The 27,421-nt window shown below is 39.5% G+C and overlaps 3 protein-coding genes across 11 annotated transcripts; 2 read left to right on the forward strand and 1 right to left on the reverse strand.

The window, feature by feature from the left end:
• Positions 1-344: 344 nt before the first annotated feature.
• Positions 345-5,179, forward strand: LOC108684287 (V-type proton ATPase 16 kDa proteolipid subunit). Its single transcript, XM_018188532.1, has 3 exons — positions 345-645; positions 4,161-4,350; positions 4,533-5,179. The coding sequence occupies exons 1-3, from the start codon at positions 570-572 to the stop codon at positions 4,735-4,737; spliced, it is 471 nt and encodes a 156-aa protein (XP_018044021.1). The 5' UTR covers positions 345-569; the 3' UTR covers positions 4,738-5,179.
• A 3,683-nt stretch (positions 5,180-8,862) lies between these two features.
• LOC108684284 (eukaryotic translation initiation factor 4 gamma 2) lies at positions 8,863-23,912 on the reverse strand. 7 transcript variants are annotated; one of them, XM_018188523.1, is made up of 8 exons: positions 23,677-23,693; positions 15,247-15,389; positions 14,676-15,150; positions 13,655-14,609; positions 13,412-13,552; positions 12,429-13,318; positions 12,001-12,306; positions 11,477-11,551 (listed from the first exon to the last, which is right to left on the reverse strand). In XM_018188523.1, exons 3-8 carry the CDS (start codon positions 14,901-14,903, stop codon positions 11,477-11,479), a joined length of 2,595 nt encoding a protein of 864 aa, XP_018044012.1. In that variant the 5' UTR covers positions 14,904-15,150; positions 15,247-15,389; positions 23,677-23,693. The 7 variants fall into 7 exon arrangements, with proteins under 7 accessions (XP_018044016.1, XP_018044012.1, XP_018044010.1 ...); XM_018188521.1 differs by lacking the exons at positions 15,247-15,389; positions 23,677-23,693 and adding an exon at positions 23,728-23,912; XM_018188524.1 differs by lacking the exon at positions 15,247-15,389 and having other exon boundaries at positions 23,677-23,711.
• LOC108684286 (syntaxin-12) lies at positions 21,625-27,167 on the forward strand. Of its 3 annotated transcripts, none has more exons than XM_018188530.1 (6): positions 21,625-21,814; positions 25,420-25,623; positions 25,749-25,914; positions 26,021-26,151; positions 26,564-26,697; positions 26,890-27,167. In XM_018188530.1, exons 2-6 carry the CDS (start codon positions 25,421-25,423, stop codon positions 27,063-27,065), a joined length of 810 nt encoding a protein of 269 aa, XP_018044019.1. In that variant the 5' UTR covers positions 21,625-21,814; position 25,420; the 3' UTR covers positions 27,066-27,167. The 3 variants fall into 3 exon arrangements, with proteins under 3 accessions (XP_018044019.1, XP_018044018.1, XP_018044020.1); XM_018188529.1 differs by lacking the exon at positions 21,625-21,814 and adding an exon at positions 24,337-24,619; XM_018188531.1 differs by lacking the exon at positions 21,625-21,814 and adding an exon at positions 24,337-24,532.
• The last annotated feature ends 254 nt before the right edge of the window (positions 27,168-27,421 follow it).

Consider the following 27,421-nt stretch of genomic DNA (forward strand, 5'->3'; position numbering starts at 1 on the left):
ATACGTAAATGGCAAATTCATTAAAAAGGATTGTTTTTAAGTTTATAATATATATCATCAAACAAATATCATCAAATATCGTGGGATCGGAAAAAACATTTGCGCTATATTCCGCAGTAACAGAATTCAATCGAAAAAGACCACATTGAACAGAAAATCGAGCGGAAAACGTATGTCACGCGCTCGCGAGAACTGAATAGCCGATGCGTAGAAGCGATGCGCGTTGTACGCAACCAATCGGCGAGCCCAACGTTAGCCGACTGGGGATGAGACGCGATACACGATTGGTCGGCGGCTCGAGCTCACAGCCAATCACGAAAGGACTGATGCGACATGCCGCGACAGCGGCCACCTTCCACCGCGTTGATCGCTCGTCACTCATCACATGACCCGCGCCACTGTACTCCGGTAGTCCGGTAGGCCATATTTGACAGTGGGCCACTAGTTTAGCGCCGTGAGTGACGTGAAGATCGCTTTGCGTTCGACGATCCCGCGCGACCGATCTCCGTGCAACCTGTAAATACACCCGCGATCGACTTGACCGCCGAGATCTAACAAACCAGGCCACAATGAGTACAGAAGAAGCCCCGATGTACTCGCCGTTCTTCGGCGTTATGGGCGCCGCCTCTGCCATCGTATTTTCTGGTGAGTTTCGACTGTTTGTCCCGTCGCCACCTCGTGATCTCGCTCATTCGCTCGCTCGCTAATACATGCGGTGCGCATTGCGCTCGTTGACGACGTCAGCGAGAAGGAGACCGCGAGGCACGTCTTACAGGTCTTACAAGTCCTATTGCGTCTCGGGGTCTCCGCGTACTTGGCTCATTGATGTCGACGTCGCGTGTCAACGTTGTTCATCGACGTCGTCCCCGTAGGAGCGCCGATATAACGTTTCTCACGCCATTTTTCTCGCGCAGCGTAAGACAAATGAAAATCGTGCGAACAGCGCGGCGCGCACGGATTATCGATCCTCCCCGCGAACGGCGAAGAAGAAATGCGGAGGAGACTGGAGAGCTCTCATTTTCCACGGGGCGTACGCGGACGTGCGGCGACGTCATGTGCCGCGAGACGCGTGACGAGCCACGACAACGGTGACGTTATCCTTCGTAAACGGAAACCGTAATAACGAAGCTCCTATGAAAATTTCAACGACCTTATCTTATCTCGAGAATTGAGGCTGTCTCGTTCAGCTATCGTTGATGGTTCCTCTTGTATCGTTTCGTTTTCTATGTCGTTTACTTTTGTTCCGTTTCCATTTGTTGCTCGCCTCCGTTCTCCCTTTAAATTATTTCTCTTCTTCTCACACCGAACCGAACGTCTTGCTCGGCCCTACAGATTTGGCAAATTCCCGAGAAAAGATGGTCCAAGAAATCTGCGTCGGTCGCGCTCGCGCATTCCCTGCTCCTGGGGAACGCGTTTTATTCGCGAATTAGCGCGGAATAGCCAGACCGGGCGCAGCTGTTATTTCGTAATGCTGACCTCGGTCGAGCGGTAGCGACTTAGAATTTTACGAGCCTTGGAAAAGAGATGCAGAACGGACAGATGGATAGATGGAGGAAACAGACGGACAGACCGGGCGTGCGCCTCGTGCGTGTCACGAGACGCGTTCACGCGTTTCCCCGCCACGCCGCGCCGATTGTCTCCTGCTTTCTTACCTGCACCTCACCTGTACTTTTTACACCTTATCCTTTTACTTTTCAATTTTTTTTTTGTTAATGTTAAACGGTGTCTACGTTTAGATTTTAAGACGTAAAACTTAAATCTCAAACCGAATGAAATTGATCAACCACAATTGAATACGAAGAGAATAATCGACTGTGATATAATTTGTGACTGAATAATTTTTTACGATTTAAGATTTTACTTAAAGTTTAGTTTTTACACCCCTTAAAATTTTATTGTAGATGCCGCTTTACAGCAACATCGATCTGTCTTTTTCTCGATCGCGCTTCTTCTTGGAAGCGTCTCAGCTTAGGAAAGTATAAGTGCAAGAAAACTACAGATCATCTGCTTCCTCGTGAGGCGAATGCGCTCCCGACTCCCGCGTATCGATTTACAATTAATGATTTTCCCGAATTCGTGGTAAACGGTGACCCCCGGGGACTGCCGCCACCGCCGCTAGCGAGCGTCGCTTTTACCCGTCGGGGAAGATCAATACGAATGCCTTTTCCCGTATATATGCGCTCTCGGCACTCAGCCTTTTCGTCGGGAATGCGGGATCGCGTCGTCAGGAGCAAAGGTCGCGATTTTCTTCATCACTCTTCCCTGAAGAATCGATATCGATCGCATAGATGACCTCCGTCATGAGATTAGATTTGTTCACTTTATTTGCACTTTTTGCACTCAGCATCTTTGCTTTCTCTCTCTTTAACGCTCTATAATATATTGCGATGTATGCTTCAACGGAAGCATACAAATTGATCGTGGGCCGATTCGGCAATCGCATCCGACTTGCGTGTATTGAGAGAATTTCGCTTCAACGTGCCTGCTCATTAATCTTCGTGACGAAAATTCGGCGAAAAAGAGACGAATTTCGAAATGCAAGAAGGGGTAGCCCACTTGTTTGATCTACAACACCTCGTGCGAGCCAAGCATAATCGAATTACGAGCGCTCAAGAGGTGTTTATTTATATATGATAAGGCATGCATATATGTTCGCACACGATAAGGTTCGTAGCAACGATGATTAAATAGCCACGAGCATGACGTTATTAGAGTAGGATGTTAGGGCTACGAGAAGAGAGAAAAAGAAAAAAATGACATTATTGCCTCTCCCAGCCACGCGCCACGCCTCCCTATTCACGAGATGGAACTTGTGCGATTGTCATGTGACTGCCAACGTGAGAATCATGTGACTGCGATTTCCAGGCTGGGCTGGGTCAGACTGGGTACCCGGTGTTACGGGGACACCTGGCGACTACTAGCGACGTCCCACGATCGGGATCGTCGACGACGACGCACAAGAAAGCAGGAAAATGACTCGGGCAGGAAAATTATTTTCGTCGCTTCTCCATTGGGACAAGTTCGATCGATAATCCTTGTAATTGTCAAGGAATATACTGTCCAAAGAATACGCGTGATGCTTGCAATTTATGATTCCTTTTTTTTTCATTTTATCAAATTTTCTCCCAAAAGATTTAATTTGTATTACGTTCGCCAATCATCTACAGCAACGGTCTCTAAAATGAATTCCCATCTTATATGTAACAACATTGTGAAAGCAATAATGGTGTAAGTCATTTTTTAAATCTATCATCTTGGGAGGACATTGATGTAAACATGAAAGAACCTTTTCTTTTTCGAAAAATAAAAGTGACTTATACATTATGATTTTCACTCCATGTTTTTTCTCACACAATTAAATAATTTTATTCGAATATTTCAGAGTATAGAAAATATCTTCAACTTTTTATCTATAAACTTTTATTAAATTTATAAACGATTAATGGCGGAGGAAAGAGTATGTAACTCATTTGATATATACCTTTGTAACAGATTTATTACTATATTTATATTATAGATATTTATATTATAATTTGTTACGTTCCCTTTTTATTATGAGAGGATATTTTGTAGTAAGATTATTTATATTTAATTATTATAGGAAAATAAAAAGAACTAAAAGCCTTTTGAATTATTCATTGTAGTCATAGACAATTGGAATATTTATGAGAATAATGGAGCAATCCGTAAGGTAACATCTCAAAGTGCTAAGAATAAGAATGAAGATTCCCAAGTTTGAGTTTCAATTTGAGATTCCGTTAAGTTTTCGATAATTATTGCTAATATTTCTTACCGTGTTTATTTGTTATACTACGACGAAATATGCACATATACAATTATCAAGTTATCGCTCGGTATTTTCCGTTTCATATAAAATCCTGCATTATTATCGTATTTTTTATTTTACTACAACAGATGTTGAAACTACTGTCAAACTATCATATATTTAACAAGCAATTTAATTTAGCTATCTATAAATGTTTCAAAATGTTTTGTACCTGATTATTAATATTCAATTCTGTAACTTGTAAAACACTGAGATGTTGAATATATATAAATCAATTTACATGAATATACTATATAAAACAAATAATTCTTATTAATTTATATTTTTGTTACAATTATACGAATCACTAATAACGAATTATTTTGTTTCACAGCTCTGGGAGCAGCATATGGCACAGCAAAGGCCGGTACAGGAATCGCAGCGATGTCTGTCATGAGGCCAGAATTAATCATGAAATCCATTATTCCTGTTGTCATGGCAGGTATTATTGCCATTTATGGTCTTGTAGTAGCAGTACTCATTGCGGGTAGTCTTGGGAGAGCTCCTAAATATGACCTGTACAAGTACGTATCTTTTATACATATCAATCTGTTATTATTTAAATCTTTCTACATTAAGCAGCGTTTTATAATATGGTAATTAAATATTTTTACGTTTATCATACATGCTCTGTTAAAAGAATGTAAACGCTTATTGTTTGCAGTAGACTCTATAATTAATGAGATATTTTTGTTCTGCTTATTAGTGGTTTCACTCACTTGGGTGCTGGTTTAGCTGTAGGCTTCTCTGGTCTAGCAGCTGGATTTGCTATTGGCATCGTGGGTGATGCTGGTGTAAGAGGTACCGCTCAGCAACCTCGTCTTTTCGTCGGCATGATCTTGATTCTGATCTTCGCCGAAGTATTGGGTCTCTACGGCCTGATCGTCGCTATCTACTTGTACACAAAGTAAACGGTCAGTAGCGGCATCCTACTACCTGCCATGGCTCCATGCAAGACATGTCGCCTGCAACCAACAGCGCTCCCCGACTACTATTATGCTACAACTTGTTTCGACATATTTTACTTAATCACGTTACTCCATGCATACCTAATTACCATCTCGGCTCATCTCTGCGCGTTCCCCTGTCATACTAAAAAAAAAATGATTCATCTATTTAGCGTACGGACATTTAACCACATCCATGCATTATTTGTCACACGGATTGCATGATTATATCGAAGGTGCTGCGATTGAGAAGTGCGGCCGACTTTTTTTTTCTTAATTTCGCGACACTGATGCGCAACGACGCATTTCGACACTGCAGTGTATGGAGAAGCGATTGTAAAGTGGGAAAAAACGAAAGAGTGTGGAAAGCAAATATCGACAGGGAAATACATATTTAGAGAAAAGATCTCCTGTGTTAATCCCATCGTCGAACATTTCTTTTTCACTGTATAGTAATCATTTATAGCTTAGTACGACATTGAATTACCAGTTAAAGTAATCGGCTCTACTGAGTGTATAAAGGAAAATATGTTATTGATAAAAGAATATTTAGCACAATTATATATATATATATACATATATATATATATATATATATAAATATATTATAAATGCAATCGCGAAACGGCAGGTACGCGAATAGGAAACACAAAAGAAAACTAAAGAAACGAAATTATATCATCGGAATAGAAATATGTAAGAATAAGTAACACGCAAATTATGCGTGGTAAAACGGCGTAATATAACAGAGCGAGAAAGGAAGAAGAGAGAGAGAGAGAGAGAGAGAGAGAGAGAGAGAGAGAGAGAGAGAGTTTATGAGAATGTGTACCAGACAAGATCTCGCGTGAATAAAGATTGTGTAACTAGAAGTTAATAGACAAGGAATGATATTGATGGATGAAACTTTAGTAAAAAGAAAAAATATAAAAAAATGTATGAATGCAAGTAGATCAACAGGTATACACGATAGTATTAAGTCAATTGAGAGAGGCTGCTGGATACGACGGAATTTCATGTTTTCACAGTTATTCATGGACAACGATAGATAAGAGGAGGAAAAAAAAAGAAATGATCCGCCTAATCGGGTTGTCAAAGCCGCAAAGGCCAGCGGTCGACACTCGATTAGTCGTGATTTTAATCTGGTTCCACATTATTTCCATCATCGAAACTAATGTCGTATGTCAATGGAGTAACGGATATATGTGAAAGCTTGTGTAAAACCGATAACCATTCGTACCAGTGGACACATCAGTACACACACACACACACACACACACAACACACAGAGAGAGACAGAGAGAGAGAGAGAGAGAGAGAGAGAGAGAGAGAGAGAGAGAGAGAGAGAATACATACCGTATGATGGTAAAACCAATGATCATCTGAGAGTTATATGTACGCTGATAATAACATGTAAACGGAGGATAATTTGTACATTCCATATTAAGTTCGTTCAGTATAGGCGAGCGGGTGTTTGGTGACAAAATTCACAAAAATTGCAGCCCACGCTGCGTCGCATTCTTCAAGAAATTGGCCGCACATGCATACACACACCTTACACGTGGGGCAACAGCCGACAGACGGATTTGTGTCGTCCTGGGATGGATTGTCCTTTGGGAGCTGGCAATCGTACTCCTTTGTGCGCGCAATCCTTCGATCGATCGCTACCATTTTTCCCCACAGTCGTTCGGGTACAAAAGAGGAGCAAAAAAGCCAAATCCATACGGAAAGTGCGAAACCAGAGCGCCCGCTTGCCACTTTTGACTGCGCAGTATTTTCTACCTAAGAAAAATGCAAACAAGTTTAACGATATAGGCGTATTTCCGATGAAGAGAGGAAAGGACTCATCGAATTGATAAATTTATTTGTCGGGGATAAAAATGATCGAAAGGATTTAATAACATTTGTCTGGAAAACTGCCACTCTCGCTTTGGAAATGCACTTGTATACGTATCCGAGATACAGCAAAAACAATAGTCATCTCGACGGGAACGAAGAACGAGCGATAACAAACATGGAAGAGAAGTTGCAATTTTCCGGAAACTTGCGTAGTTTAAAAAAAAAGAAATAAGAAACGAAAAAACTATACACGAGCGAGCCGGGGAGCGGTGTGGTGGTGATTCGTTTGCCTCTTCATTTTTTTTATCTTTTTGTTTTCTCCTTGCAACGGGAATCTTCGTCGCTTTATGCAGGTACGCTAAACACGTTTTATCGCCAACTACCCTTCTTCCCTTTATATTTTTGTCCGTTGTATATTTTAATATGTACGATGTATCGGGGGGAAACCGAACGTGATTATATAGGAAAGCTACAAGTAAATGAAAAAAAAAATGAGAAAGACGAACCCGGGGATTTAATTATAGTTGTGCGTGCGCGTGTGATGTATATACATACCACCACGATGCTTCACGCTACGATAATTACAATTTAGGCTAACTCTAGGTTAGGTATTGTTGTATACCAAAACCTCGTAGCTGAGTGAACGGTAATTATTCGGATATATGCGAGAGATTGTGTGAGAGCGAGCGAGAAAGAATGAAAGAGTGCGAGAAGAGCGTGAGAGTAATAGAGCGAAAGGTAGATGCATCTGGCAGAGGGAGCAGAGAGACCGCTATCACCACCGCTGCCGCCTCCCTCCCCCCCCCCTCCGTTCCCCGTCCTCGCCCTCAAATCCCAAACTCTACTATCTTCCAGTGTTACTAATAGACTCATTGTTGAGCGCGAAAAAGTGATACTGATCGACGATGATTATTTATGTTATAATTCGTCCTCGATGTTACAGAAGAATCGTGTTTAATAAAAATTTCATTTGGACAAAAAAGAAAAGACAGTATTCGGCACTCAATTAACCAGTTCAAAGTATCGCCTGGGATCGAGATAAGCGGATTGAATTTTAACGAGTGTTCAGATTAGTCGAAGTTTCGAAAATGCTGAAAGAAAAAAAATCGAAGTTAAATCTGTGAAATGAAATGATTGTATATTTCTTTGTCTGTTTTCGCTTCGCTGATCCGTTAAAAAATTTGCAACTTGCATTTTTTCAGGGACGCGATGATGATTCATGGCTACATTTACACAGTGCATTTACGTTTATATCCCAAATTTGACTTTCAATTATTTAGGCTCCTTGACATAAACAGTGATAGATGATTTATCTTCTCTATTGTTAGGCTTCGTTTTTTTAGACCTAAAATATAGACCGCAGAATAGGTTTCTCGGTGTAAACGTAGCCATTCTTATGCCATTAAAGAATGAATGATCAAAGGAAATTTTTATTGAGAAAGATGAAAGATGCGTTTTTTTTTCTCGAGATATTGCCTGGTCTCTGTCCCCTTCGGACCCCCGAAGAGAGAATACAGTTAGAATCCGAGCCGCTTATTCTGAAACACTCCAAGTAGCAAGTGACGTCAAATGATATCATTAATAGCATTTTAATGATGTTTTTAATGTCAATAAAACTTCATTAAAAAAACGTCATCTTGATCCTTAGATCTTTGAAAATTACATTTAGGCGTAAATATACTTCTTAAATAATTTTAATCAATTTTTTTCTATCACTGCCATTCAATCGAGATGAGGGGGAACGGAACACGTGTTTGCTTCAACACTTTTCTGTTGCGATTCTTTAGGCTATATTTTAACAATATTATGTGCAACAAATTTTGTAGAGCGGGAACACTGCAAAAGACGTTGGTTGCGTTTCACGCTGTCTCGGTACTTCCGAGAATGATGATAATAAAGTGCGAACTTGTCCATCCGAATCATAAACACTTGTATCTCATTTATGTGAGCCGCCACGATCGCACTTGCGTACACCATCTAATTACGCAATCGAAGATTCCGAAGACGCTATACGATTGTGGGCGTACGCGATTCTGAGTAAGTATTATCCTGAGTACTTCCTCGTGATCATGTGATATCCTGTTATGTTTTCTTTGATATCTATTCAATTGATCTGATATCAACCGAGCATGAATTTCGCATGATAAGATAAAATAATTGAATCGCTGTGGAGATAAAAAAAAGAAACGTTTCCATAGAAACTCGCATTTTTTTCGCAGAGGCGTAATGACGATTATTACGTAGACAAAGAATGGTCCTAGGAACAGTTTTTATTGACAGAGATAAAAGATACGGTTTTTTTTAATCGATTTTAATATCTAAAGGGAGGGGGAGAGGGGGCGAAAACACTATAAGAGTCTACATAATGTGGTTCGATTATTCGCGAAATAATACTCAAGATATTACACATGGATCAATCGGTATGCGTACGTTCATTCGACGAGCCGTATATAATTATGCGTGAGAAAATAAATTAACAAAGTTCACGCACGCATACACCCACACGCACACACAGTTACTCTCTCGCGGAACGGAGGCGAGATGTACCCGCATATACGCGTTGTAATTCAGCAATTAAGACACGAATGTTGGTCAACGGGAAACATAGTGAATGTACGAATGTCCGATAACGTATTACAATAGTGTTACAAACGTTTTTCTTTTATTCTCTTATATACGAAGAGACGACCGGGTGATCAGTCCTCGTAAGATCCTCGCAGCAAGACGCGGTGCTTCTTGAAACCGCGAAACTACGAATAGGAATTCGATCCAATTTAATGTTCCTTGAATCAGACAGAAACAAGGACACGTCGCGAATAATACGCTACCATCCTATTCCGCCAATCCCTCCGACAAAGTATCGTCGCATTATGATCTACTTATTATACGCCGCTTCGGTTGCGAAGAAAAATTCTGGTTAAACACATTCGACGCGCGTGTATCCGAGTGCTGTCATCAAAAACTGGCTCGTGAATAATGTATGATAGTATGACATATTCGGATGAAGTAACGGAAATATCGAGTCTTATATTCGTATTCATAGTATCAGCCTTATATTTAAGGTTTCCTTAAATTTATCTTCAGATATTCTACGAATTATTTCATTAGCTGCTGAACTAATGAAATAATCTAAAGATAAATTTAAGGAAGCCTGAAGTACAAAGTCTGACTGTGAATAAGGGCATTAATCGATCGATGCTCTCATCACCTACATTTTTTTATCTAATTAAAAAAAAAGTGATGCTCTTTAGAGACAAAAAAACGCTTCAGTATGGCGATTAAATTATGGCGAGAAACCGTGGAACAATCAAGAATACATATGTACAATATCTTACAACGATAACAAAACCGTACCTAAATTTTTTCGGCGTCGTATATCCCGTTTTTACATTACTAGTTTTACAAATTCGGCAATAGGAACCTAGCCAGTTATTTGGAAGAAAAAAAAAGGCGCTGAGTATACAGGAGATTAAGCATCTCTATCAAACGAAGAAAAAAAAATGAAAACGGACGCGATATATTGCACGAAATTTCCGGTTTTCTTAATTACTAATATATCGAGCCGATCTGAAAATTATACAACTGCAATCGTACTCGATGACAATGCGAGAGATACATAGCTGTTCTCCACTCACATTCATCTCGATTAATACACGCGAAGACGCGATTTGCACGTATGGATTTTTTTGTATTCGATGATCGAACGAAATATAAAAACAAATTGCGCATATTGTGTGTGTGTGTGTGTGTGTGTGTGTGTGTGTGTGTGTGTGTGTGTGTGTGTGTATAAAGTGGGAAATGTGAGGTGAGGTGAGGTGAGGTGTGATGATCGATCATCAACGCAACAACCAGAGGGCCATTTGTAATAAATTACACCAAGGCATATTTTATTCTTTTTTTCCTTTTAAATACGAGTTTTAGTCGTGTCACTAGTGTTCGCTAATTATTACGTTAAATGGATGTGATGTTGGCTGCTGGTTGTTATTATAATTGTAATTAATTAGTACTTATTAGAATCAAATGGCGCAGCAAGTAGATACACGGGCAAACGGTGTTGCTCACTTTTTTTCATTTCTGTTTTAATTTAGGGGTAATAACGCTTGTACTTGGTGTATCCTAAATTGCAATCTAAAAATTTCATTCTTGTTCCGAAAAGAAAAGTGCTTCACTGTTTACGTACACTACTATCGGCCCTTTGCTTCTGATTAATTTCGACATATTTTTTTTCTTTTTTAGTCTTCATTAGAAAGATGTAGATATATTTCGGTTATTGATAATAATCAATTATATATAATTAATAATAATAATATTAATAATCATAGTAATAATTCCTCGTAATAAATGTAATGCTTGGTACACAGAGATAACAAAACGACTCCACTTATTGCCGCGAACAAAAAGGATACTTACAAAATGTGACACATGCACAATACTAGACAAAAACTCGGATAACACAAGAATGACCAGATTAATTTGTTTCGTGCTTTTTCTTTTTTTGTTTTCTGCACCATGACCATACAGTGGCGTAGTATCTTGATTATTTCTGCTGGCCCAATATTATATTTTATAAATTATACCGATATTTAATTATCTAAAAAAAAGATTCTAAAACGTCTTGCTTGAAACGTCTGTCGTATACCACTCGTTGACTACAAACTATCTTATTCCTTTCAGACATGATTGTAAAGTCCGTTCTTTTTCCAACCACGCATGAGGGCTTGAGACAGACTAACAAGATGTTTGCAATTCTGGATGATGATAACTCAATTAGTAAAACTGAAACACTTCCTGTGATTCAGCGATATAGATAGTAAAACTCTATTCCAAATCATAGATAGTCTGAATAATGCTCTCGAGGCTCTTGCAATTAATTCTTCTCATCCTCGTCGTCTTCTTCTTCTTCCTCTGATGCTTCAGCAAGCCATGTTAACCAGGAATTTACCTATAAATGATAAAAAATTTTTAATCGTTCAATTTAAATTATTCGATTAAATAAACAACGTATTTGCTATTTAATCTTAATTTTCGAGAAGTTCGAGTTTGACGAAAATTGACGTAAAAAATTATAACAAAATATATTGTTCTTAATAATGTGATTATAGCAGTGCTAGAATTTACTTGCACATTTCGGCCTATTTTCAACTTAGTTCTTGTCCTTTATTTCAACTCGCAGCCTAAATGCCGATCGGTTAAAAATCGGCCCAAATGTGCAAGTAAATCCCAGCACCGGATTATAGTTCGAACGAGAACTAGATGTAGATCCAGATTTAAGATTCGTTTAAATACTTTTAAATTCCACTGTGCAATTGTAGCAAACTCTTAAATAAAAATATGCTATTTTCTATATAGTAACCGATGTTTAATAACTGTAATAATTGTCCATCCATTTACCTGGAATAATGCCTTGCCCTTGCCCGGATAAGCATCGGTAACGGTGTCTCTCCATTTGTGGTATGCTTCCTCTTCGATAACTTCAAGGTTATAGAGTGCTATGAACCATCGTAGCAGCAGCCCTTTCGGAAAATTGTGCGAAAAGCAAAACACTTGAAGCGCATGAAGAGCTGTAACTTGTGAGTCGATGGTAGTCAGGAATGTGCGAATAAAGCGTGCATATTTCTGCAATAACGCACTTTCCTTCTCTTGCAGTTGTTTGTCTGGATTTACGGTCGGATCAACACCGGGCGCCAATGTTGTCTCCTATTATATATAGATAAGAAAAATGTTAAAATTTTACAAATTGTAAGATTCTAATTTTATTAATAATTGTATTTTGTCGTGTAAAATAAAATAAATAAATATGTTCAATAAGTTTTACTAACCCCAGTGATATACTTGAAAAGTACATTCATCATAGCATTAATGAATGCGGGATCAGAATGGTGTTGGGGATCCAGCTTCTCCTTGATCCATTTATAAAGAGCATTGGGCGCCGGATCGGCTTCTAATTGACGCCACATATCACCCTGGATTCTGAGAAGAGGATAGAGGAAAGTCAATTCCCGATCTTCCAAGATCTCACCCAAACGTTCCTTTGTTTTTTCTGCTTCTGGCAGTTGGCTAATAAGATCCACTTTGCTATCGTTGAAGATTTGCGTAAGTCTCGCCTTGCCCTGGGTTTTGTGAAGTTGCTGTAGGGTCAATAGAAACAGTGGATGATGACGACCATTTTCTGTTTCCGAGGCGAGATCCGTCAATTGGATTAAATTGTCCACTATAGCCTTAGCTGTCAGCAAGGCAACGTGGGATGCTACCAAAGGCACGGTACTCTCCTTCTCCGAAATACTGGCCACTAATTCCTTCCATCCTTCGTTCACTTGCTGTAGAGTGAGCAAGTTTTCTTTTTTCAATTCAGCTACGAACTTGGCAGCGAGCTCACGTTCAGAATCTCCACGATCTAACGTGTTCGAATACATTGTGCAGATTGCATGGCGCAAGAATCGTTCGGGTATCTTAAGATCTTTGAAAGCTGTCAGAGCGTCTTGCACATTCGTGTGGGACACGAGGTCATCCATTAAGGCATTCACCTTCTTCAACACTTCTTCTCGTGTCGGTCCTTTGTCTTTTCTGTCCCTAGCTTTCTCCCGTTTGTCTACAGGACCTTGTTTGATCACAATAGCAGGTGGTGTTTCTTTGTGCAGTAAAGGTGAGCTAGGCTTCAGAGCAGTAGTACGTAAGAGTGGCATGTCTGAGCCCCGTCCTGGGAACAAATCTATTATTTTTACGATTAATTATCACTATATAGTCTACATGATTAATCTGTCAGTAATAATTTTTCATTAGCGAAGATGACATGAATATTTACCATTGTTGAGAGGTAGGTTTAAGTTGATGTTGGTTTGTTTGAACATCATTGAATTAGCTGAGGGTCTTAGAGACACTTCTTCTGGATGTCCTCCGATCAGCATCTTATTTTTGTTGAATCGAAGTTGTTCTTTATTGCTATCTGTTGCAACAGACAGAGTAACAAATATCCATAAGAATTATTATTTGTTATAATTATTTATTATAGTTAATAAAAAATAACATTTAATTTATCGCTACTTACTGTTATTAAAGTTTTGCGGTAAATTATGTTGCGGTTGGTTGCGTTTTCCCTCATAATTGTTCTGATGACGACTCTGGTTTGGATAGTAGCCTGCTCCTGGCTGATTACGTTGGTTGTGGCGGCCATAACCAACGCCAGGAGTTCCTGCGAATCCATTCGGACTGAATGGTGGTGGTGGCATACCGAATGAGGGGGAAGTCAATGGTATACTTCCCATCATCTCCACGTCTAATCCGCCTCGTCCCATTTTTCGTAAAAACTCCGCACCGAGGCGATCCTCTCGTCCTCTGTGGAAACCGTTTCCCCGCGATGGCTCCTCGTTGTCGTTGCGGATCTGATTAATCGGCATAGGGCCTTCGGTGCTTGTGGCCTTGCGCGGTTTCCAATCATCACGGCGTAACTCAATCACATCACGCAGCATGAATTTGATGCGTAGAGGAAGATCCCTACTCTCTGCCAGAGAGTTCATACGTTTGAAGTATTGATCCATGAGTCCGCGGCCCTTATCCGAGTCAAGGATACGACCGCAGGTACGCATAATCTGGCAGAGGCATTCGATATCCTCCGCCGCGTCCCCCCGGGATCCCCCTCGCCTTTTCTTCTCCAGTAACTGCTGGATGCAACGATGTAAAATCGGCTCCGATACGATACCCAATTTTCCGAGCTCCCCAATGAATTTGATGTTACCAAGCATCTTGCGCTTGGCCACCTGTCGGCGCTCTTCTTCTTCGGGACCAAGCTCATCTTGATTCTCGAATGCCTCGCTTGCTTTTGAACGATTTTCGAACTCGTCTTTGCACTTGTTAAGTAAAAGAACTCTGAATGTGCTCTGGCCTTTTTGACTTTCATCGATCGGTTTACGGGGTTCAAAGTTTGCGGCTTCGTCAGACAGCTGTTTGCACAGCCGTGCGTACATAGAACTGTACTTGGGTTCATCAAGTGCTTTTTCGAAGATCTGAAAAATTGGTATTTCATTGAATCATTACAATCTGTATAATGAATAATCGTTGTTTATACGTACCAAGAAAATAACACCCTTGAGAATCACATGGGAATTAAGCTCAACGTTGAGCAGGTCGTTGCTCAGCTTTGCGAATTTTTCCGGTGTGAGCTTGTTAAGAATACCCCGCACCTTTCTAAAGATGAGATCATTTCGGCTTTCTGGGGTGAGTGCATCGCGTCTAACAGTTGAAGGAGGGATCCAGCGTTGCTCAGTGGATAGGGAGCGAATATCGTCCCTGGAAGGCATCGAATTTTTCTAATGTCAGTGTCACAAGTAGCAACGCAACGATTTGTGCTGATCTAATAAGTAATCGCTTTCTCGCGTTTGTATTTTTTTTTTTTGTTTTTGCGTTACTTCCAAGGTAACTTTGTGGACCCTGACCTTCCTCCCGAGACACGAGAAGCACCCCCCGGTCCTGTGGGGTTGTCCGTTGTTGCGCGTGTTTTGGCCCCCTTAGTGATAAATCACAGCACACAGATCTTCCTTGAGGAAGCTGTAAAAATCACGTCGCACGTTAAATTAAATATTCAACACATTTCTCTCAAGTATTGCTTATAAATATTAATTGTAACTTATATCAATAGCATACCTATATTATATTATATTATTTCACGCTTGAGAATTTGATTTGTATGTCCCAAGAATTTTAACTTTTGAATTAGTCTATTTGAAATGCGCGCTTTTAAATGTAACTTAAATCCGTACACAATCTTTTTTCTCCTTTTTCTTTTGCTAAAAAAAGCGATCGCAAACACGGTTTATCGCTTCGACTAACGTGCCGTTGCAATGAACTCGTTCAATAATATTCGAGGACATTCCTTTCATCGCTACCGTGACCCATATGTGCCATTTACAATCGTAATTGCGCATGCGAGCGCAATTTTAGAGAAGGTTCTACTTGCGCGCACGATAAATGGCGCATGCGAGTCCTACGGTTAATGCACTCGAATCAAGTGGTTCAAGGATAAAATCATCAGACGGGACGTCACGTTTAGTGAATCGATTGACTACAGCAATTGGCGCACAGTCTTTTCAAGTAAAAAGTTATAAAGATTACACAAAAAAAAAAAACAAAAAAAAAAAAACGAATGTAAAACTCTAAATTAGATTGACATTAGACAACGACCTCCTTTCAAAAACGAAGCTCTTGCTAAGAAAAAAGTATTTCAAGATTATAAAGAGGATTCGCAGTTGGAGGATTAGGAATGCATCCGACAATTTCGAGACACCCTATAGCCTTCGGAAGGTCTTCCACGCGGACGAGGCAAGGACCTTCTTTCCCCGGGGAAGAAGACGGCTTTGATCTTGCTCGCCTGCTTGCTTACCCGCCCGAGAACAAAACGATCGAAACCTATAGGGTGAGGGGAACGTCGAAGGGGAGCGTATGTGGGGCGCGGCTCATGGTCAGACGGTCAATGAACCCTCTTCTCTTAACCCCCTCCTGTTTCACCTCGACCGATCATCTCGCGGACCCTGCCGTCGTTCGGCCGAGGTCGGATGACTTCGTCAGGCTGCTCGACGGTGGTCGTGCCCGTCCGGCCGCCTCTACCGGGTGTCCCAAAAACCCTCAATTAGAAACGATCGGCAAGTGGATGACTATGCAAGTATGAGCGATACAAGTAACACATTGTATACACATATCTTGTAACTAATACTGAGAGAAAATCTATTTATTTAAAAAATAGGCACAAGGAATAAAATTGATACTTATGAAAAGAATTCATGTCTCTAATAATTCGATCGATTAAATTTTATACTATTAGATCTGTCTGTATGAAATCAAACGTATAATTGACATCTAAATTGAGGTTTCGCACTTGTCGAAACAGCATTCGCTGTTAACGAGAGAGAAATCGACGCCCGCATTTAGCGTCAAATGTAATAATGAGAAGGCAAGGCTGGGTTTTACGAAAATAGCATTCTCTAAACATTTGGTTTCAACTTGACAGTGTATGTAATATATGTAGCCTGGCTTAAATGCGCAATGAAAATATCCGGTCTCTCACGGACGCATCCATGAGCGATCAGCGTGAGCTTGAATACCAAACGAGAGAAAGAGAGAGAGAGAGAGAGAGAGAGCGAGAGAGAAGAGGAAAAAATCAACTTGTTAGAATGCATCGGAGCAAATTTCCGAACGCAAGAGATACAAAAACCGAAGATTGGCCTAAATCTGAACGTCGAAAATACTCATCAACGTGACACGGCAAAATTGCCACGCGCCGGACTTTGCGTTGTCGAACTTTGAAACGATAGACTCGCGGAACGTCACGCACTCGCCACGTGATACATACACAGAATGGTTCCATCCGAATTCTCAATTCGTCTGCCATGCATCGTTGAGAGTATCAAAAATCTCGACCACGTGCGATCGAATGGCCTTCGAGCATCTGCTTCATAAGCACGTCTCGCATGTTAAGTTGCGATGCATAGAAACGATTAACAGACAGCGATACCCGGAAAGAGAGAGAGAGAGAGAGAGAGAGAGAGAGAGAGAGAGAGAAGGCAAGAATTCCGCGCAAGCTGCAACCGGTATTCGTATAATCCACGAGGTCAGGATTACAAGAGTATGCACGTGTCGGAATTCGAAGATATTAAATGACAGAGATGCGTACAACGAGAACGAAGGCCTTTGCCTATCGCGTCTTTTAAGGCTGGTTTCTTTGTCTTTTGACAAATACGACGAAGTGCACATTTACGGCTCCATCGGCGTTACCAGTTATTTAATTACTTATCCGAAAAAAAAAAATCTGCACGTATTTCTGAGATGCATCAACCGTCATATGAATCGTTTATTTAGTAACCGCTAGTAATCGGTCGCAACGATAATTTCACGAATGTCCTACAGCAACGAGAATTACGCCGTGGAACGCAGAAATTGCATCGCAATTAATGATAAACACGTGATAACGAATGATAAAAAAACCGTTAAACAAACAGTGACAATTAATAATGCTGACGATAAACGTAATGAGTAACGCATGGCAAAGAGAGAGAATATTTAATCTTCCGCTGGCAACATGAACTCTTCCGTCAGTAATACAGATTTTCAAGAAAAAAAATCTTAGTATACTTGTGAAAGCTTTAACGAATTTTTATTATCATAAAAGATTGTACTTCACTTATTTTTTATAAATTTATCTCAAGTTATTTATTACAAATTTATTACGAAGTTCGTAATATATTTATTATGAACTTATGTTTAATTGGTTTTTTTTTATTACAAATTTAATTTGCCAAATTCACAATCAAAATATTACAATTAATTAAAATATGGTACTTTTAAAGAATTGTCAGCGATGAATTGGAGAACTGGTACTTAATTTTATTTTTTAAAAAACTAATCTCCGAAGCAAATAATGGATGCTTTTCATTTAGTGACACACAAGCCGACACAAACATCATTCTATCTTTCCTAATATTCCAGTGACTAAAGTAAAGATGGAACGACACTGTCGATTTATGTCATCCAATTTTTCTTGAGGCTATTAAACGATTAAATTCTCTCCGCATATTAATATTGCGTTGATATAAAAAAATTTTCAAAAATATTCAACTTGTACAGGAAACGAGATCATCATTGTCATATACATATAAGTATGTCTACGTTGCACTTTAGAACAAAGATAAGATCTCGTCGCGGTATTCCACGCCGTGAATAATCATCCAGTAATTTTACGAATGCGGACTTTCCTGTTCCGATGTTTGCGCGCTGGACTTGGATGAATTTATTAACTCTCTTGTTAGGCGGATTAATATTGAAATGAAATAACGCTAAATATGAAATAACACAATTAATCAAATAAAACTGGATTTGCAATTAATTTCGCTAGCGGACATATGAAAACTGAATATATGAAAACTTTTACATCCTCGAAATACGACAATTATATAGAGATACGCCGTGCGACGATACCTATTTACTTGTATTAACGTCAGTATTATTAATAAAGGAGGATAATAATAAATTTAATACAATATTTATCGATTCGTAGTAAAAGGCAAATCAACGTAATTGACAGGACAAATAAATTGGATAAATCAGAGCTACGCGAACAGCTGTTGTTTAAGATTTGCAAATTAATGGATACAATAATCAACACTAAAATTAACGCTAGGCTTTTTTCCCAGTCATTTGATTCAGAAATTCGCCGAGAAATAGTTGACCTTTCGCGAAATATAGAAAAAAAAAAAAAAATAGCGGAAATATACTGTAGATTTGTTTTCGCGATTGGCGCACGTTGCTTGATTGGCGGACGGTGTCGACAGGGTCCTTGAGAGAAATCGTCATGCACAAGGTGGATGACGACGGCACACAAAGAGATAGCGATAGAGTGACGCAAGGCGATAGAGTGAGTGAAGAGTGAACGAATGAACGAGTGAGTTGAAGTGAGCGAGCCAAACTTCCACACAGCCCCTCTTCCCCCCAACAAGTACACCATTACTTTCCGTTTCCTCGTGACACGTCACTGATGCGCCGTGACGACTCTCTACAGACCTGCCAGGGCTGCCAACTATCAGTCGGAAGGCTAGCAAGGGAGGTGAATTGAATGGTAAATATATGCCCGTATTCATAGTCAGACTATGTTCTTAAGACTTCCTTAAATTTATCTTTAGATGCTCAACAGCCAATGAAATAATTCGTAGAGCATCTAAAGATAAATTTAAGGAAGTCTTAAATATAAGGCCTGATTATGAATATTATATTTCAGTATTATATTTCAAGAAGGCATAATGGCAAACAGGGAAATAATAAAAACTAGTAAGCAAGTGGACTTGTTACTCGCTTGTGATCAGAACTTGCTGGAACTGTGTCGAGCAAGCAAAAAGTTCTCTTGATTAAAAATGTAAACGAAAATAATAAGTGGAGGAAGTACGATTCAAAGAATTTGATAAGAGTGAATAATTTGGTTAGTGAATAGTTTGAGAAATTTTGAATTCCGGTTGCATCCAATGAGGAGAGACGAGCAATGAATCGCCCATTGATATTTTTCCAAGGAAAAATAATGAAGAAAGACGAGTGATTTGCTCGCTCGCATAACTCGTCGTTGAAAGTAATAAAAAGATAAACAGCCAGCTTATTCATCCAACCATTCTGACAAGATTGTCAGAAAAAAGATAAATAAAATTGCTTGAGTTTTTGTCTTCGAAACTAACGAGAGGATAAGGATAATAAGTTGTTCGCGTAACTTTTCAATAAAAGATAATGAAAATACTCGCCATGTTTCTTAACTGAAGAATAATGAACTTGATATTTGCAACGAAGAAGATATTTATGATTTCCTAAGAAAATAGATAGTTTTAATATGTAGAAATTATCAAAAAGACGTTGAACACAAGAATAGAATAGAAATAGAAGATTACTTTATCGCAACTTTGCACCTCTTTAAAATAAATTATACATTAATTTTGCATAGGTGATAATTCATGACACATTTTCATTTTTAGAGCACATGCAAAATTGACAGTGGTTAGTCGAGTAGAAAAAAAACAGAAAAAAAAGCACGATAACGTCGATAAGCGTCTTTATCTTGTGTCGTGCATTCACAAGAATACTCGAGAATTGAGTCAGCCAAATGTATATACATTGATAACGTTGTCATAAGAGCATCTCGACCTATAAAAGGTCTGTATTTGTTCCAGCTGTTTCTCATCCAATGGAAAATCTGAAGATTATCGGAAGAATTTCAAATCCAATTTTGAACAAGAAACATAACGTGCTCATTGTGTGCCGAATAAATATAGATAGAAAAACATGACAAAGATTTATCGAAGAATTCATAGAAAAATAAAATATTGGAAACATTAGATATTTCAAGATTACGAAAGGACAATTAGGATTTTAAAATATCCAATGTTTCTTCCAAGAATTACAGTCGGTACAGTATAACTGCAAAAGTTTATTTCACGAATAACAACAATTGTCAATTGCGAAAATTGGATTTACAAACGCGAAACAATAAATGACAAAAGTAAGTATGTAAAAAAAACCCTCATTGTCAGAGTGAAAATTGTTTATCGAAACATCGATGAAAGGATCGCGAAGAATCAAAACGGACATAAGAATTTTCGAATCATTATAAAAACGTCGCGTTCATTGATACGCGTAATGCATAAGTAGACTAGATACGGTCTCGCGGAACGAGCGGCTGAAAGAAAATCTATTCAGAGCGTCTATTCATAGTCCGATAAGCGTTTTGAAGTCTGCCGTGCAACAAAAGAGGGCCGATCGAGCTCATGTGCACCGGCGCGGTCGTTTAAAGGCGGATATATAGCTCATGTGCTCCGTCGCGACGCGTCGCGTCGCGACGCGACGGCACACAATCGCACACGAGAAACGAGAAGCGTGCATTTAATGGAATAGAACAGGTTTTTCAACCAGATGTTTTGTGCCAGCATTCTTCGAATTCTCCCTTCAACACTCGAACGTCCGATTTTATCTTAGAGATTCCTGGACATTTCTTCAGCAAAGTCACAATTCTAAATTACCGTGACAAAAACGGCGAGATTTGTTACGTTATAAAAATATTCCAATTTATTTATATTACATGAAACTACTCATTCTTTCCGAAGGGAAGAGACGAGACTGTCTTCACATCAGGAATAACACCTCAAGACGACTCATTCCTTTAAATATATATAACGATAGCGAAAAATTATCGCAAATCGAAACTATCAATCGACGCACGGGAGAAGGATGATTATTAATAGATGTCGATTATATTTCATACGAGTAACTCGATTAGATCAGCAAACGAAACGCGTGTCTAACATAAAAATAGTTCAGACGCTCCTCGCCAATTAATAAGCAACAAATAAAAGCATGCTGAAGGATACATGAAATATATCCTATTCTTAACTTTCTCCCTGTTCCCTCCCTCCCTCTATCTGTATATGACACGCGCAATCGTGATATACCCTTTTTGCGTGGATATACCTCGCGTGTATATAATATTTAGAGAGCGCATGATCGAGAGCTAATAAAATCGTCTATCGGTCGAAGCCTCATCTCTGGAAACGTCAGAAGCGTGACGATCTGCCACACTGTTGTCACACGCCTGCCCTCGTGCTCGACAAAGTCGGTCGTGTGTGCATGTGGGCTGATGTGGGCACTTCGCGGACTCGACTCGAGTCGGCTGTCGACATCGATCGACGAGGAGGTAATACGTTACACGCGTATCCCTTGGAGTACCGCTCGACGCGGACGAAGGAGTGCCCGTTGTATTTCCGAGAAGGTAGAACTTCCGGAGGGAGAGAGAGACAGACAGAAGCAGAAAGACAAACAGAAAGAGAGAGAGGGGGGGGGGGCAGTGACGCGATCCCGTCTTTTTTTATTCTCTCTCTCTCTCTCTCTCTCTCTCTCTCTCTCTCTCTCTCTCTTCCCCCTTTTGGAGAGACAACACGTAATGGCGAGGATTCGCTCGCTCATTCGCCATATTCCGAGCCTTAACCCCTTCACGCATTCCCTCGTAATGAGGATCGAGAGGGCGAGAGTTATTAAATTATTAAATCCACTAGACTGAATGATGAAGTAAAATAATTATCAAGACTGAATTATTAAGTAAAGTAATTACTCCCTTTTCTCTAAGCACATAAAAATTAATGCTATTTTGTACACATGTGTGTGATTGCAATTTCCAGAACTTTTTTTGTACATTTTTTTAATTAGACACGCATTCGAATACATACATATAAAGATTCTGGAAAACTTGTCACGGTTTACACTGTTTACAAAATTAACTTAGTTCTAAAATACTGACAATAAGCAAAACACAGATACAATAGTACTGAACGAAACACGTGCTCCAACATTTTGAGTTAGCACACGTCCTTTTAAACATTCCTCTTCGGAATTGTTAAGTACTTAAAATTCATCGTTTGCCGTTTCACCACAAGTTTAAAAAATACTTATCGAAATGAGTTTCTACGTTTCTTTATTCGGATGATGTCAGTATTTTAGATATTAACAAATACAGACGTGCGAAGCAGAGAGGAGGAAGAGAGAAAGGCTGTCGAGAAGTGCGGTTTGGAGCGAGTTTTCTACACTCGAGGTTCTCAGAAAGATAGCAATACGAATTTCCAGATAACAATTACACGCGGGTAGCTCATCGCACGTCATAGACGTCATTCGACGAAATCATCTAACGGGAACGCCGCGTGACGGAGGTGAACGAGGAGGACCCGCACATAGCAAGCTGCGAGTGTCTCCAACTTCCAAGGAGAAGCGTGGCGTCGAAAGCACGTACTAATTCCGGAATTCGTCGAAGCAAGAGAGGGCACGCGCGGCAAGAAGGGCGGCGGGAGGAGGGCCCTCTTGGCCCTCTTGGTCCTCTTCTCCTTCCTCCACTGCTTCGCACTGCTTCGCACGAGGAATCCGTGCATGCGAGCGACAAAGAGAAACGCCCTGAGAGCCGAGAACCTTCTGCCTCCTCCTCGCCTCTCCTCGTGCGACGGAAACTCAGCTCCAGAAACCGTTCCATTTTTTTCAACTTGTCACACGCGCAAGAAAGAGAAAGAATCCATCTCGACAGCCCAAGACCTCTCTACACATGTTAAAGTGTCAAACGTGGGAATTGCGTGGGCGACGACGAGTCGCGAGACGCGCTTCGCGCGACGGATTTCCCTTTTTTTCTTCCGTTTCACGGAAAAAAAAGAGCTTCAAGGGAAAACGAACGCACTGACGAGATGCTCGGAAAAAGAGAGAAAAAGAGAGAGAGAGAGAGAGAGAGAGAGAGAGAGAGAGAGAGAGAGAACACCGTCGCGAAAATTCTTCTCTCCGCGGGCCGACATGACGCGTGCTCGCACGGGGTCCGCGGCCCCCAGAAACGAGACGAGACGAGACGATAGGAGACGAGACGAGAGGAGATGAGACTCGGCCCGATTGGAGGGCTCGCGAAGATTCGTCGTAAGGCCATCGTAGGGCGAAACGTGGTCGAGCGACATTTCGCCACGCGAAATAACGCGGCCACACCGTCGCGCGATCGTCCCGCACGCATTTCGCCGCACCCACGTCACTCCGCACCCGTTAATTCGACGTGCAAAACCAAGAGAGATCACAATAGCGTTTACTTACGGCCCGACCGTTGTTGTTTCTGAGACTCCGCTTTCGCAATCTGTCGGTCGCGCTCGGCAACTTCCGTAAGACACGTCTAGTCAAGTCACCGTTCGACCGCACGTCGCGTGACTGCCTTCGCGCCACGCGACGTGCGATCGTCGCGCCGGCTGATCGAATAAATTCTTACGATATTTTCCCGTTCGACTTTATGCAGTCGCCCGACAAAAAGCTATGAAATTAAGGCTCCTTACAAACTCGGCCTTGATCTCGTCGGTGATGATACCAATGGACGGTGTTCTAGACACTACTACGCGAGTCCTTGCGAATGGAACGCTCGTCGATTTTCCTGATGAGACGAATATCGTTAGGAAAATTCACGTACGTCTATTATAAATTGTAGAAATCATCTCCGCTCAAATTTAGAAATTTTATTCGGAATTTGACCGCTGGACCGACGACCGGAAATCGGCCGTCTCCACCTCGACTTGATTTCGGTGGTGCGCGTAAATTCTACAGACAGAAAATCGAATCGAATTGATTTCGTGGAGACAACACTCGAGCGGGGAACGGCAAATCCGAGAAAAATTCGTGGACTTACCTCAGTGAAGCGTTCGCGTCGTTCTTCGTGCAAATCCGTCTCGATCGTGCGTAACTAAGCGGCGGAAAGAATAGGAATTGTAGAAGAAAAAAAAGATCAACGCGCGCCGGGGTAGCAGATTCTCTCGTTGCGTTCACGGAGGGGAGTACAAAGGATCTGTTGTCACATAGCCGGTGCTCCAGATCGTTTTAGGCAACTGTCAGTTTCTCGAAGATCTCGGTGCAGGTAGATATTTTCGTGCGTTTTTAAATGTGATTCTACAAGGCGATCTACATTTATATATTTAAGGACACTTGTGATACGCGGATTCAGGTTAGTATGGACGCATCTCGGCGTATTATCCGCCGAGAGCGATGCCTTGTCCTCGCGTTCGCTAATTTAACCCCTCAAACTAGGTGTTTTTCATAGAGATTTCATAGCTCTGTTCACTATTAAATCCCTTCCTGTGTATGTGTGCGTGCGTGTCTCATTGCGCGAGGAACACAGAGGAGCGTCTTGTAAATTTAGCTCTGCGACCGTGACGTTCGTGCCATCATATTTCTAAGCATTTAAATATCGCGAGAAACGAACAACTAAAAATTTTTCACTCTGCGAGAACTAATTTCTATATAAATCTATGCCTTATTAACAAGTTTGTACGATCAAACATTTAGAAAGCGCATACAAAAAGGACGAGTTTTATTTTGCATTTTTTATAAGTAATAGCTGCAAGTGTTATCAGCAAATTAATTTTTTTGTAAGTAATTACATTTCATATTCATATAATTGATTCAATTTTTGGGAGTAAATATTTAGTACTAATAGAAGTCATATTAGGTGAGACAATGATATATCTTAACAAAAATGCTATTATAATTATGTTATCTGACATAATTATATATATAATTTTTAAAGGATTATATTTTTTGTGTAATTTTAGTATTGCTTTTTATATATTTTACTACTTTGTACACTTTGTTATTCCTTTTATTTTTGCAAGAGATAGTAGTATTTTAATATTAATGATATATAATCTAACAACTTGAAATACTTCAAGTTGGTACATTATCTATCATTTATCTATTATAAATTTACTTTGCAATATGTAAAGCTAATTGAGATTTTCTTTACAGAATGGCTCAGCGTCCTCAGAACTATGGGTCTACGGATCAACGGGTGGATGTACCTGAAATAGGATTTAGTCCTACTGAACTTTATAGTCTCTGTGAAAATATTACCACTAACATATATACGATTAATGCAAGTTGGAAGGTTTTGGAAAGAGCTTACAAAAATATCGGAACCAGCAAGGATAATCAAGGTTTAAGAGACAAAGTGTAAGTACAATAAAAATTTACAATAATTATAATAGTAAGAATTATAATGATAGGAATACAGAGGTCAATATAATATATTTTAAAACAATGCATTCAATTTAAATTTTATATTCCTATCTTTTCAGACATGTAACACAATCGAGTACTAATCAGGTGGTCACGCAGATAAGCAAGGATATAGCGAGACTGACGATGCTGATGAGACGTGGGGACAAACAGCAAAAATTACAAATTGAGAAACTTACAACAGATTTTAAAGATGCATTGCAGAGATATTCCGATATGCAGAAGGTATGCGATATGAGATATGTCTCTAATAGTTGTCTTGATTACGAAGAATTTATAATTGTGAAGTTTTCATTTTGTTTTAACATTAATAACAAGGTATTCTTTTCAGTCAATTGTTGAGAAGATGAAGAGACATATTTTAACTATGACCAATATAGAAAATTCAATGGATGGGGATGACACTGAAGAGACACACCGCCTACTTCTAGTACAGGAACAAGAGCACAGGACTACACAAAGGTTTGGAAATAACATTTTTTGCATTCACAGAAAGCAATGGAGTATTTGTGTGCTCACAAGTAATGCAGAAAATCTTACCTATTTGCTTAGTTGGAACAATAGCAATGGTTTTCATTGCATTTTGGACAATGCTGTAAGCATAGAAGCTCTCATGATTGTATCGGCTAATGGAGATTGTAAGATTTTCTGGATGAAATAGCAATAAAACTTGTGGATTTTATAGCATGCCCTTAACAAAAAAAAAATAGAACTTAAAATTTCAGTGAAAAGATTAATTACTTACACGACATGTATTATTAATATAGAAAACTTATAAAATATGTATGGTAAGTCAGTATCTTGTAAAAAAAATGACATTATGAGACTTTAATTAGAAACAACTTGTGATCAATGTGTACTATGGCATGTACAGGACACTCGAATTTCAACACGGGCTACTCTTAGAGAGAGAGGATAGGATAAAACGTATTGAGGGTGATATTTTGGATGTGAATCAAATTATGCGCGAACTCGCGGCATTGGTGCATCAACAAGGTGATACTATTGGTAAGCATCCTCTTTTCACTACTAATAATCTTATAGATATAATAGCTGCAAGTTTTTTGTATAATATGACGGAAAAATTGTAGAATATAAAACACAGTTTTCTAATCTAAGTTTTTCAATTTAGAATATTCAATTTAACAAAATGTTACAAAATATACACACTTAATGAAACCTAATAATTTTTTTTTCTAGATACAATTGACAACCATATAGAGAATATACACGGCAATGTCGAGCTAGGAGCGCAGGAACTGGAGAAGGGAAGTAATTACCAAAGTAAATTTCGTCGGAAAGTTTATATCTTGTTGTTACTTGCGATTATAGTTGCCATTGTATTAACTGTTATTCTAGTCATTAAATTAAGTTAGCGACCCTAGCCTTTGCGCGGGTCTTACTGATTAACGAAAAGGGTTGTCTCAATCTGTCTCATATGTCGTTTGAAAGTAGTTTCTTCAAGAACCATCTCGTTTTGCCCGTTTCTATATATTGAAGATGTAAGGAGAGTATAGAGACTTATTTTATATCTGCTTACCAATGGAATTGTCTCCTCTATTTTTGGAGATGTTATAGCCATTTTGAAATTTTATAAAACAGTATTTAATAATTTCACATATAAAATATGAATTTTTATAGGCTTTTTAAAATTCCGTTTTTACTCTCTAGCTGAATTATTATTGAATAAAATATTAGATCAAAGTAAAAGCTAAAATAATGCTTTTATCGT

Source organism: Atta colombica, unplaced genomic scaffold (genome assembly GCF_001594045.1).
Source record: "Atta colombica isolate Treedump-2 unplaced genomic scaffold, Acol1.0 scaffold13, whole genome shotgun sequence".
NCBI classification, from domain to species: domain Eukaryota; kingdom Metazoa; phylum Arthropoda; class Insecta; order Hymenoptera; family Formicidae; genus Atta; species Atta colombica.